Here is a 14,112-nt window from a genome sequence, read left to right on the forward strand (position 1 = left end):
CTTCAACAAGAAGGTAAGATTTGTTTTGATAAACAAGAGCCACATAGAAGGGAATGTTGTTAAATTCAGTTGGAATGACCACCAGTTCAAATGGTCAGCATTTTCTATTACCAAATCATAATCAAATGTTATTACAGAAATTCACTTGCAAGTCAAGAGTTTGGGAAGTGGACTTCAGTACTCAATAGAAACATGTTATCATTGGTATTTAGGTTCTTATACCTAGACTCAAAAGCCTATTATAAAATGGTACATTTTCTATGAGAAATAGAAGAAAACACAGTTATAATCATCATAATAAAACTAAACCACACTCTAAATTTGAATAAGAGATTCTGGTTTACGTAGAGTGGTGGTGCTTTAGAAATTTAGATTGAGTTGGAGGACCATGGAATTGGACACAAGCTGTTGAGGAAGTTTTAAAGGCATTATTTTAGAAATCACAGGACTTTGTATGATGATTGCATCAATTTCTCTTTTTATCTAAACTTACTTCAAAACATGATTCCTTTCCATTTCCCTTGACTTCATTAAATCACCTGCATGATTCACAAGCTTATTAGCCCATTTGGCTCACAGATGAAATTAAGGTCAAGAGAGGTTGGGGAGTAAGGTAGGTAGAAGAAGAAGTAAGGTAAGTAGAGTCCTGAAAAGTGAAAACCAGATAGACACAGAGTCAGAGATAGAGACTGACCTTCTTATGATATTAGAGAGGAAGTGCTAGTGAAGAGATATGCATCAGATGGCTTCTCACACATCATCAAGTAGTATTGTTGGCTCATGATAATCTGATTTCTATCTTCAGTGAGCAGGGGAAAGAGCATCACAGTGGGTGAAGGAGGAGAGAGGGCAAAGAACAACAGAAAACTGAATTTTTATATATTTGTGAATTTGATGTTACCTCTTTGAGGGAATGGGTGCATATCTTAGAGAACAGAAGGAATTTTCACATTCACTGTCTCATTAGATTCTTGGGAAAAGTTAGAATTCATATGTGCACTGGGCACCAGCTTCAATAATTCATTCTCAGTGAACTTATAAAACAGTGTGAGTGGAATGTCCTAAAATTCATTCTGCCTACTTCCATAAAATATTAATTAACAAGGAGGCACTCATGAAATTCAAGGCAAAAATATTTCTTTCCATAATGAAGTGATAAACATTGTGGAAGAACAGAATCTTGTAGACAGGGTTCCACAACTCCTAGTACAGGCATTACATGCAAGGAAATAATGGTTTCAACAATCCATGACCTGATGTAAGACTTCTTTCCCACGTTGGGACCACTTCTTCAAACTCATCTCAATTGTAGCTAAATGCTCTGGACCCATCACTCTCTTCTGCAATCAACCAACACTAATTGAGGGACCTATTATGTGCCATGCACTGTGTTAGATACTTCAGATACAGTGACAACAAAATGAAAGGTACTGGCTTCAAAAAATGTACATTCTATTAACTTTTCTGTAACATGTATGTTAAAGTAATTCAGGTTAAAGGTTTTTGAAAGTTAATTCAGAATGGAGTTTGATTGCTAATTTTCTTTTATTTCTGACTTTGATTATTTGATTTTCTATTTGATTAAATTCTATAACCTAATATGATGGAAGAGGTCAAGAAAGGAAGAAGAAGGGGAAGTATTGTCCTAATTTAAAAAAAAATAGATGAGAGTACATAAATTGGACATTAGTGAGCTTCCCTTTGAATCCAGATGAAATTCTAAGGCATATTCTTGCAAAGGTTTGTTTGTGAGTATTTTAAAAAGAAATAATCACTGAGGGCTAACATGGCTTCTTTAAAGTAGAAAAGATCCCAAATTAGCCCTATTTAGTTTTTGAAAAGGATAATAAGATAGCCCCTAATGAGCACTGAAGTATACTAAGGAATTCTGCAGAGTATTTAGCAAAATTTCTCATGAAATCCTTTTGAATAGATTGGAGAGATATGGCCAATATAATTATAAAAATTAAATGGAATTGGTACTGGTTGAATGATTGAACAAAACTGGTATTTGGGTTGTGATAACTGCTTTAAATTTTTGATAGACTAGAATTATGAGTTTGCTGTGATGAAATGACATTTAACAAGTAAAAATGAGAAATGTTCTATCAAGATACTAAATTTTTTCTTTATAATACAGTACAGGGGTAGTTATGACTATATAACAGTTTATGTGAGGGAAAGTGTTGAGGTTTTAATTATTACAAATTCAAAATGAACCAATATTTTCACATGAAACCCAAAGAAACCAGTGCTATTTCATTCTATATTTAAAAAAAAATAACCTACCACAACGGGGTTAAGGGAATTGATAGTACTACATCATTCTTTCTTTTTTATGTAATATCTGGAGAACTTGTTCAGTCCTGGGTGCCACATTTTAGGAAGAACATTTCCAACTAGGAAGTAAGATGTTCAGGATAGAGAGGAGACTGGAAATACTCAATACTCAATACTCAAGAGGATTGCTGAGTAAAAATATATCAAAGGTATTCAGAGCTTGGAGATTAATTTTGTTTCTACCTTATTTTCCTTGGAATCTGGAAGGCTTTTTTCTTATAGCTAAAATGTCCATTTTTCTCTCAGGTGGTCTGATTTTCCTAAGCTTAAGTTTAGTTCCCTTTTTTGGTTGAATTTTGTTTATTCTGCTGTCCTGTCTAAGCTAGTTGATCCTCTACTTTTCAGTATAGTTGACTGATTTTTACAAGGCTTGGGAAAGAGAGAAATTTGTCTAGGAAGATCACTACAGATTTTAGGTATTTAATAATAGAAAGTGGGAGGGAAAGGTGCAGAAAAACTGATGCCCCATCTGACAAGTCTGTTGTGCCCTGGGATATTCAATTATTTATGTAGAAATATTGACCAATCAGAGTTGTATTAAGTAATCCACTTCTCTTTTTCTGCACATTCACATTAGAGTTACACTAGAAGTATCCAAGAGGGTAGCATTCATATTAGTTGTTGAAGTTATGAGTGCTTAATTACCAAAGGCCAGCCAGCAGGAGGAGGAAGAGGAAGAGAAAGAGGAGTTTGAGAAGATAAAAGAGGAAGGGAGAAGGAGAAGAAGGAAAAAGAGAAGGAAGAGTAGAAGAAGACAGAGCAAGAGAAGAGGACAAGAGAAGAATGAAAAAGGGAGGAGAAAAGTGTAAATAATAGGAGAGGACAGGAAGAGGGAAGAGAAAGAAGAAGAAGAAAAAGAAAATAGAGAATAGATAATTACTGAATAGGGTATACATGTATATAAAAGGATATGAATACCAACTCTCACTCCAAAATTGAATACAAGGGAATGAATACATGTACCATCCATCACTTCAAAATACATTTGCTGATCATCACAACCACGGGAGAGAATTGATAAGTATATCCATGTACCAAATAAGTGACAGCTTTTCCCACAGAGAGTATCAGTTACACTCTAAAAAATTTCAGTTGCACTCTAAAAATTACCTTAGAGGAAAAGCATAAACATTCATTGATGTAGTTAATCTCTGTTGACTGTGCAAGAAAGGATCATCAGATGACAGATGTAATCTTGAAATGACTTTAGAGAGTGTCTGCTTTGTTCTACTACATTTGCAGGTGAAGAGTAAAAAAGATGTTAAGTAATTTAACCTAGATCACACAACAATAAGTACCAAAGGGTATTCAAACTTTCATCCTCTGACTCCAAATCCAAAGCACTTTCCACTAACCTACGTTTCATAGGATAGTCTTGCAGAAACCATTATGGACTCCACATGGACCCTTCTCCATCAGATAAACAGCTCAATTCAGACCAATATTTTCCCATTTACCAGTAACAAAGCCTACCATACATATCAAAATTTATTGAAAACAAACCATAGAGAATCTTAAATAATAATTCAGATTCATCTAGCATGGTCACTTTGTTTCAACTAACCCTGGAACATTGGTAAAGAGAACAAGGCAGACTCAGACAGTGACAATATTGCTACAGCTAGAAGCACTGATGGAGTTGCCACAGCTCCTGAGTGAGGTTCTTCAGTGATATAATCTATGCCATCATCCCTTGAATTTCTTTTTGTTATTCCCCCACTTTATCTACAATTGCTGAGGAAGTTGCAAACTTTGGGGGCTCTTGCCCCCAAATACCCCAATAGATGTTCCCTGAGAAAAAGCAATGGTCTAAGACAGTGATGGGAGACAGGGCAGTCCAAGTTTTACAAAACAAATCCTTTTATTAAGGGAATTTGTTCTGTGAAGTTTGGATTCAGTCAAAGGGCCACACCTGAAGACCTAGAGGGCCACATGTGACCTCGAAGCCACAGGTTCCCCACCCCTAATCTAAGAAATATCAATTCAGATCATCATTAAATTGAGGGTAGGGTACTAGATCACTGATCTCCATTCAACAGACATAAATTATGCATTATTTTGAGCAGAACAATATGTTAGAAGCTGAGGAAACACAAAGTATAGAAAAGCAGTCTCTTTCTTCGAGGATCTTTTACTCATTGTACAGGTAAGATTCTAAAAAAGAAAATCATAATACACAATTTTACATGATTATTGCAAAACAAAGTAATGTAGGAGGGTAGAGGGGAAAGGTCATTACCAAATAGGTGTGTCAAAGAAACCATCAGCAGCAAGTAATATTTGAGTTGATTTCTCAGTCAAAAAACATTTATTAAACAATTACTCTGTGTCAGGAACAGTGCTTTTCTTAAAGTGCAAGGTCCAATCATATGACACCCCTACTTAATAAATTGACATGGTTGCCTATCACCCCCTGGATCAAATATAAAATCCTCTGCTTGACATTCAAAGCTGTTCATAAGAAAGACTTTCCCTACCTTTCCAGTCTTACACATGTATGCTCTTCAATCCAGTAATACTGGCCTGCTTTTTGTTCCTCAAATGAGGCACTCCCTAGGCAGGGAATTTTCATTGATTCTGTCTGACACATGGAATGCTTTTCCTTCTCATCTCCATCTCCTTGCTTCCCAGGCTTCTTTCAAGTCTAAGTTAAAAATCCCACATTCTACAGGAAGCCATTCAAAATCATCTTAATTCTAAAATCTTCCTTCTGATGATTGTTTACTATTTGTCTTACATGTAACTTGTTTGTTCATAGTTGTTTGCATGTTGTCTCCCATATTAGATTGTGACTTCTTCGAAGGCAAGAGTTGTCTTTTGCCTTTCTTGACATCCTCAGCACTTAATGCAATGCCTGGCACACAGAAAGCACTTCATAAATATTTATTGAGTGACTGCCAAAAGATGGTCCCTGATCTCAAGGAGCTCACAATCTAAAGGGAGAAATAACATGCAAATGACTGTGTTCAAATAAGCCAGATACAGGATAAATTGAAAATAAACAACAGATGCTATGCATTTGAATTAAGGAGGATCAAGAAAAGCTTCCTGAAAAATTTGAGCTCTTAACTGGGACTTGAAAAAAGGGAAGGAAACCAGAAGGTGGAAATGAGGAGGGAGAGTATTCCAAGCATTAGGAACTACCATTGAAAACACCCAGAGATGGGAGATGAAGTGTCTTGTCTGAAGAATAATGAGGAGTTCAGTGTTACTGGATTACAGAATTTGTTGTGGGAGTCAAGGGGGGCAGAGGGGCTAGGCAGAGAGCATAAAATATAAGAAGGTACGTTAATACCAAAAAGGCAAAGAGAAGAAAAGTGGATGATCATTAGTTTCACATTAGAGAATTGCAACATTGCAACAAGAAGTTTTGACCAATTACCAATTAAGTTCACAAACACAAATGATAGGAAAGGAAGTTAAAGGCAGATATTACCATGATTATTCAGCCTTGCTGTTCCAATGGATCCTTCCCTGCTGCTTTTCTCTCCTCCCTGGAACTTTGCCATTGTCTGATAGCAGACTTAGACTCAGAAACTACCTAGGTCACATCTTTTCTACAACACTATGACATGTGTCACGTCAATATTGGCTTATTATTTGGAGAATATTTTAGAATTCTTTGGATGGCAAACAATGAAATGGTTTTCTTCTGTTAGGGTTCACTACATATCAGTGAAAATTATCTTTGGAAATACTCTCATGGCAGCTATAAATGGTTCAGTGAAAAGTTGGACCAGATGATATCTCAGTTGTCTTTCAACTTGAAGATTCTATGACGCTAAGGTTACATCTCTACATCAAATATTTGTTGGTTCCTTTCAAAAGAAGCAGGAACATCCAACATGAACCAGAACAACCACACCTGGGTGACAGAATTTCTGCTTCTGGGACTTTCTGATGACCCTCAGACTCAGATGCTACTCATCGTATTGTTCTTGGGGGTCTACTTAGGCACTGTGATTGGGAGCTTACTCCTCATCTACCTAGTTCTAATTGACTCACAGCTCCATACACCCATGTACTTTTTCCTTTGTAACTTGTCTCTGGCTGACCTTGGCCTCTCTACTGTCATAGTTCCCCAAGCAATAGTTCACATGTTAACTAGAAGGAATGTCATTTCCTTTATTGGATGTGCAGCTCAGATTTTTCTTTCCATCATTTCTGGAGCTACACAGTGCTTGCTATTAGCTGTGATGTCCTATGATCGGTACTTGGCAATCTGTGACCCCATGCATTACTCTCTCATCATGACGTGGAAGATATGTGGCCAATTGGCATTGGGGTGCTGGGTTAGTGGTATTGTAACATCCTCAGTTGACACTATATTCACACTATGCCTCACCTACCAAGGAGACAATAGGATTGCTCATTTCTTTTGTGATGCCCCAATTCTCTTGACTCTGGCATCTGAAGACATTCATAAAGCAGAGATGGCCATTTTCTCCATGGGTGTAGTGATTCTTCTTGCACCTGTAGCCCTGATCCTGGTCTCCTATGGTGCTATTATAGTCATTGTTATCAGAATGAAAACAACTTCAGGGAGACTCAAGGCATTCTTCACCTGCGGCTCCCATCTCCTTGTGGTCATCCTTTTTTATGGGACACTAATAATTTCTTACATGACACCCAAGTCCTCCAGGGAGCAGATGAAACGGGTTGCTGTATTCTATGGTGTCATAAATCCTATGCTTAACCCTCTCATCTATAGCCTGAGGAATAAGGATGTAATGAGGGCATTCAGAAATGCACTTAACAGGAAGTAATCCTGATTATTGTGGTTTAACTACATTTGGCCACATCTCTTACCTTCAACAAGGATCATTTAGCCTTCTGGCAGAAAATGACCATTTCCCTATGACCAGTGGTGGAAAATACACAACAATATTGTCCTTTTATTTCATATATCTATATGTACATTTATATATATTGTTGGAGTCACACAGTTAATAAGTGTCTGAGGCCAGATTTGAATGCATGATTCAAATGATTGTAAGCCCAGTGCTTTATCCACTACACCACCTAGTTTCCTTCTCTAAATACCTATGTATATTATATTTATTGTTCATCCTTACAATGATTCAATTACTGAGAAATGTTTGAGGTGATTCATCAATGTCTCCAGAGTTTTGGTGGAGTTTTGCTAATATGGAAAACTCAGGGAAGAGTATTAGCAATGTGGAGTTGTCAAAGGTCTTACAAATTTTACATTAGACTTTGGAGAACAGAATCATCTGTGGCAAAAGGATTCATGGCAACAAAGAAAGGCAAACAGGCAGGCCACTAGGAATCTAATTAAGTGATGCATAAAAAGTTAACCTAACCTTTTAGATATATGTATATACCTGTCTTTTTGTCATTATAGTGAACTCCAATTAACAAGCTCCCTCTATCAATGAGGACTGGCAAATATTGTAAGATATAGTGTCTTACATAAAAGCTACTCAGGAAGATGGATGGGTGAAGTGACTTGGCCCAGGTCACATAATCAACAATTGTGACTTAGATACCACATTTATTGACACTCAGGGTGTTCATATTTACCAAGTGATCCTGCCTCCTGAATCTGATCTCGTACTCGTATTATTAGAAACAGAGTTAAAGTTGGTTATGGTTTTAGTAACATTGTATATTAGTCTACATCTAAAAAGCTGTGTTTTGTACTTAATGTAGCAGTTTCATAGGGGAAATCCTAAAGTGGAATGTATCCAGATTATGCTGATGAGGAAAATGAGAGGATTTAAAACAAGCTATATGAAGATTGGTTCAAAGAATAACAGAATCTGGATTTACACTAGAACTTCTAGGTCAATTCAATAATAGGAAAGCTAAAATAAAATAGGAATTATTAATAGCAAAAGCAATAAACATCATATAGTTATAGCAATAAATGCAGAAAAAAGCTTTTGACAAACTATAACATGCTATTTTGTGAAAAACACTACAAGTTAGAGGAATAACTGGAACTTTCTTTAATACAGTTTATAGTATCTATCTAACATGAGGAGCAGCATTACATAATGAAGAAATGGTAAAGACCTTTCACATAGCACCAGGTTTTAAGCAAGAACACCTTTCCTCACTACTGTTATTAGAAATAATTGTAGAAATGCTAGCTATAATAATGGCTATATTTTAGCACCTCAGTGAACTTGGATAAAAAACACATCTTTATAACCATTAAGCTTTTGATCCCTTTGTAACTTTATTTTATTTTATGCATTTAGCACCATTATTCTGAGGACTTTAAAGGATTTACCAGGCTACAAAAAGAGCTCATGACACAAAAAGCTTAAGAACCCTTTTAATAGAGCTAGAAGAAAATAATAAAATTCATTTGCAAAAAGAAAAGAGCAATACTGTAAAAAGTTATCATGGGGAAGGAAAAGTCCAGAGAAAAGGGGTCTAGTAGTATCACATCTAAAATTATACTATAAAACAGTTATTAACAGAAAGTATTTCAGAATGGATTAAAAATAGAAAAGTTGATCACTGGAATAGATTAGGTACACAAGCTAATAGAAATCTTTTTCATTGCAGAATTCTGCCTGCAAGGTAGGCAGACCACCCTACTCCCACATATCTACTCCAACAAAGCACTGGAATTGATACAGAATCAAATAATTATAGAGAAAGAAGTCCAATGGGAAATTTCAAGTGACTTCTTTCACCCCAGACTGCAAAAGAGATCAGGCAGAAATCCAAAAGCAATAGGAAAGGGGACCTCCCACAAGGTAGCTTCACAGAGTGGTCCAGAAACACATGTAGCCTACAAAGCTCAGTGATTTGAGGCAATATTAGTGTAGTGCTCCCCTCTTAAAGACCCAGAGTGATTAGAAATGCCCAGTCTGTGATCTATGAAAGCCCTGGGAAGTTCCAGTGCAGAGGACAAGCACCATTACAATGTGGCTGTTGCTTTGTCCCTAACACCCCAGGCCCAGAGCTTTGAGGTTCCTAATACTGTCCTAAAATCCCTGCTAAAAAATCATGAAAATATAGCACTCTACACCTTAAAGATCATAAGGGGGAAAAGATTACAAAAATTTACTGAAAAAAATAACTTCTTAAAAAGTAAAATTGCGCAAATGGAGCAAAGATGGCGAAGTAAGCAGGAAATTGCCTGAATTCTCCCCAAATCACCTCCAAACAACTATAAAATTGCACCCCACAATTAATTCTGGAACATCAGAATCAGCAAAAAGGTGTGAAACAATATTCTAGCCCAAGAAACTTGGAAGGTCTACAGGAAAGGTCTATTTCACTTGGGTAAAGGGGAAACACAGTCGAAGACAGGAAGTGTCTCAGCAAGCCAAAAACAGGACCTTCCTCAGCAAGCCATTGGTAGGCTCTGAGCCCCAGTATGGTACCAGGCAAGCAGGCAAACACCAACACCAGGACCCCTCCCTCCTGTGCCACGCCAATGACAGAACCCCTCTAGATGCCACAGTGCAGTTCCATACAAATGGAAGACACCAGCAACAGTATCCTGAATGTAATTCAGTGCAACAAGTGAATATGCAGATGCAAATGCCAGAAACCTCCATGTGTCTCGGTATAGCACTAGGTGAGCTGCCAGACCCCTGAAGCATGGAACTGTGCCAGCCATGCCCTACTCCACACTGCTCCCTCAATGTAGCACCAAATAAGCTGCTAGACCCCTACAACTCCACAGAGCAAGGGTCCCCCATGGGCCTCAGGGCAACACCAGTACGGCACCAGGGAAACAGCCAGGGCCTGCAGACACCTGTACAAGAAGCTTGTGACAGTGGCCCTTCTACCCCAGGAGCAGAACACAAATTTAAAGTAAGGGGAAAGGCTACAAAAGATAAACAAAAAAAATTTAATCTGACTGTAGAAAGATATTATGATAGAGAAGATCAAAACACGAAATCAGAAGAAGACAAAAATGTCAAAACATATACAAAGGCCCAAAGAAAAATGTGACTTGGACTCAAGCCCAAAAAAGAACTACTGGAAGAGCTCAAAAAGAAGTTTAAAAATCAAGTAAGAGAAGTAAAAGAAAATTTGGAGAAAGAAATGAGAGTGGTGCAAGAGAATAATGAAAAAAAGAGTAAAGAGGTTGGGAAAAAGAAAACAACTCCTTAAAAAGTAGAATTGGCCAAGTAGAAAAAGCAAGTTAAAAAGCTAACTGAAGAAATAAACTCCTTAAAAATTAGACTTGGACAAGTGGAAGCTAAATGGCTCTACAAGACATCAAGAATCAATCAAACAAAAATCAAAAGAATGAAAAAATGGAAGAAAATATAAAATACCTCATTAGAAAACAACTGACCTGGGAAGTACATTCAGGAGAAATAATTTAAGAATCAGTGGAATCGGGGCAGCTAGAAAGCACAGTGGATAGAGTACCAGCCCTGGAGTCAGGAGGACCTGAGTTCAAATCTGGTCTCAGACACTTAATAATTACTAGCTCTGTAACCCTGAACAAATCACAACCTCAATTACCCTGGAAAAAAAGTATCATTACACTAAGTGAAAGCTATGATCAAAAGGAGGACTTGGACATCATACTTCAAGAAATTATCAAAGAAAATTGCCCTGAAAACTGGAAAAGAGTATGGCAGAAACTAGGCATAGACCAAAATCTTACACCATATACCAAAATAAAGTCAAAATGGTTTCAAGATTTAGATATAAAGACTGATACTAGAAGCAAACTGGGAGAGCAAGGAATAGTTTACCTGTCAGATTTATGATGAACAGAAGAATTTATGACCAAACAAGAGATAGAGAACATTATGAAATGCAAAATGGATAACTTTGATTACATTAAATTGAAAAGTTTTTGAACAGAGTCAATGAAACCAAGATTAGAAGGAAAGTAGAAAACTGGAAAAAAATTTACAACCAGAGTCTCTGATAAGGGTCTCAGTTTTAAAATATATAGAGAACTAAGTCAACTTTATAAGAATGCAAGCCATTCCTCAATTGATAAATGGTCAAAGATTAAAGCTATCAATAGTCATATGAAAAAATGCTCTAAATCACTATTGATTAGAGAAATGCAGATCAAAACAACTCTGAGGTACCACATCACAACTATCAGATTAGCCAACATGACAAAACAGGAAAATGATAAATGTTAGAGAAGATGTGGGAAAATTGGAACACTAATGCATTGTTGGTGGAGTTGTGAAATGATCCAACCATTTTGGAGAGCAATTTGGAACTATGCCCAAAGGGCTGTAAAATGTGCATACCCTTTTGACCCAACCATAATACTTCTAAGGTTGTATCCCAAAGAGATCATAAAAATGGGAAAAGGACTTAGATGTACAAAAATATTTATAGCAGCTCTTTTTGTGGTGGCAAAGAATTGGAAATTGAGGGGATGCCCATCAATAGGGGAATGGCTGAACAAGTTGTGATATATGAATGTAATGGAATACTATTGTGCTATAAGAAATGATGAGCAAGTGGGCTTCAGAAAAACCTGGTCTGATGCTGAGTGAAGTGAGCAGAATCAGGAGAACAATGTACATAGTAACAGCCATGTTGTGCAATGACTAATATTGATAGACTTAATCCTTCTCAGCAATACACGGATCTAAGACATCTCCAAAGTCTCATGATAGAAAATGCTATCCACATCCAAACAAAGAACTATGGAGCTGGAATGCAGATCAAAGCATACTATTTGCTATTTTTTTCTTCTGTTGTGTTTTGTTTCCCTTTTCTGGTGGTTCCTGCTATTGGTTGTAATTCTTACTTACAACATCACTAATGTGAAAAATATGTTTAATAGGAATGTATATGTATAGCCTATATCAGATTGTGTGCTGTCTTGGGGAGTGAGGTGGGGAGGGAGGAAGTGAAAAATTTTAAACTCAAAAGCTTATGGAAGTGATTATTGATGAATCAAAATAAATTGATTAAAAAAACTTAGAACAATACCAAGTTGCATTCCCAAGAGATTTTTCCTCAAATAGCAAGTTTCAGTAATAATAGCTTAGGGCTAGATACAGTTATTATTACTTCTCTTATGCTGTTGCAATAAGAAATGGTGAGTAGGTGGACTTCAGAGAAACCTAGAAAAACTTGTATGGACTGATGCTGAGTGAAGTGAGCAGAATCAGGAAGACATTGTGCACAGTAACAGCCATGTTGTGTGATAACTCACTTTGATAGACTTAGCTCTTCTCAGCAATGCAAGGATCTAAGACATCTCCAAAAGACTCATGGTGGAAAATGCTATCCACATCCAGAGAAATAACTATGGAGTTGGAATGCAAATTGAAGCATATTATTTGCTCTTTTTTCTCTTCTGTTTTGTTTTGTTTCTAATTTTAGTTCTAATTCTTCTTTACAACATGACATGTGAAAATATTTTTTATATATACACATATAGTTTTATTGATAAAATTCAAAATTTTTTAAATATATATTTTAAAGAATATAACTTGATAAACTGTCAAAAGGAAATGCACATTAAAAAGTTCTAGCATTTAACAAAGTATCTTGCACATGGTTAACATTTAGTAAATGCTTATTGATAGATTGGTATATTAAATTTATCAGGATTTCCCTATGTCCCTTTCTACATTTATATTTTCTTCTGTGCATTTTAAAAAATGAATTTTTGATGCTCTCTTTGATTTCTATTGCCTGATTATACTGCTTTTCCTTTACAAAAGAGATCTTCTAACTGAAAGTCTGGGTTGATGAGTTAGTTAGAGTTAGATATACAAATAAAAAGAATATCAATATAGTTTGCTATATTTCTCATGTGAATAAAATAAGAAAAAATAACATCCATGTTTTTGATAATAGAAGTTTGCCAAATTTCTGTCCATTACTGAAAGAAGGCAAGCAAGGGATTATTACTTTAATCTGAACTTCTTTGGATAAAATGTAACATTTTTTTCCTTTTTTTTTATTTTGTTTTTGATTTTTTTCTTTTTTTTTGTTTTCAACATTTACTTCCACAAGATTTTGAGTTCCAAATTTTCATCCCATCTAACCCCTCCCCCACTCCAAAAGGGCATGCATTCTAAATACCCCTTCCCCTAGTCTGCCTTCCCTTCTACCTCTCTCCCCACTTCTCTTATCCCCTTCCCCTTCAATTTTCCTGTAGAGCAGGATGGATTTCTGTACACCACTTCCTGTATTTCTTATTTCCCAGTTGCATGTGAAAACATTTTTTTTAAACATGTGTTTTTAAAACTTTGGGTTCCAAATTTTCTCCCTTCCTCCCTCCCCACCCACCCTCATTGATAAGGCAAGCAACTAAATATAGGTTATATATGTGTAGTTATGCAAAACACTTCCATAGTAGACATGCTGTGAGAAACTAACTCTATTTCCCTTAATCCTATCCCACCCACCCATTTATTCTATTCTTTCTTTTGACCTTGACCCTCCTCAGAAGTACTTGCTTCTGATTACCCCCTTTCCCAATCTGCCCTCCTCTCTATCATCCCCCTACTCTCTTGTCCCCTCCCCCCCCCATTTTCCTGTAGGGTAAGACAGATTTCCATACCCAATTGAGTGTGTATGTTATTCCCTCCTTAAGTCAAATTCTATGAGAATAAGATTCACTCATTCCCTCTCACCTTCCCCCATTTCTTCTCCACTGTAAGAGCCTTTTCTTTTCTAGTTTTTTTTTTGTGGGATAATTTACCCCATTCTACCTCTCCCTTTCTCCTTCTCCCAGTATATTCCTCTCTCACCCCTTAATTTTATTCTCCAGATATGACTCCTTCATTTTCAACTCACCCACCCTCTCTCTATCTATCTATATCTATATATACG

The 14,112-nt window shown here is 36.5% G+C and overlaps 1 protein-coding gene across 1 annotated transcript; it reads left to right on the forward strand.

Moving 5' to 3' along the window:
• Positions 1-6,185: 6,185 nt before the first annotated feature.
• On the forward strand, positions 6,186-7,106 carry LOC114046904 (olfactory receptor 2D2-like). Its single transcript, XM_027867516.1, has one exon. It carries the CDS (start codon positions 6,186-6,188, stop codon positions 7,104-7,106), a length of 921 nt encoding a protein of 306 aa, XP_027723317.1.
• Positions 7,107-14,112: the final 7,006 nt, after the last annotated feature.

This window comes from Vombatus ursinus, unplaced genomic scaffold, assembly GCF_900497805.2.
Source record: "Vombatus ursinus unplaced genomic scaffold, bare-nosed wombat genome assembly UNPS02014786.1, whole genome shotgun sequence".
NCBI classification, from domain to species: Eukaryota; Metazoa; Chordata; class Mammalia; order Diprotodontia; family Vombatidae; genus Vombatus; species Vombatus ursinus.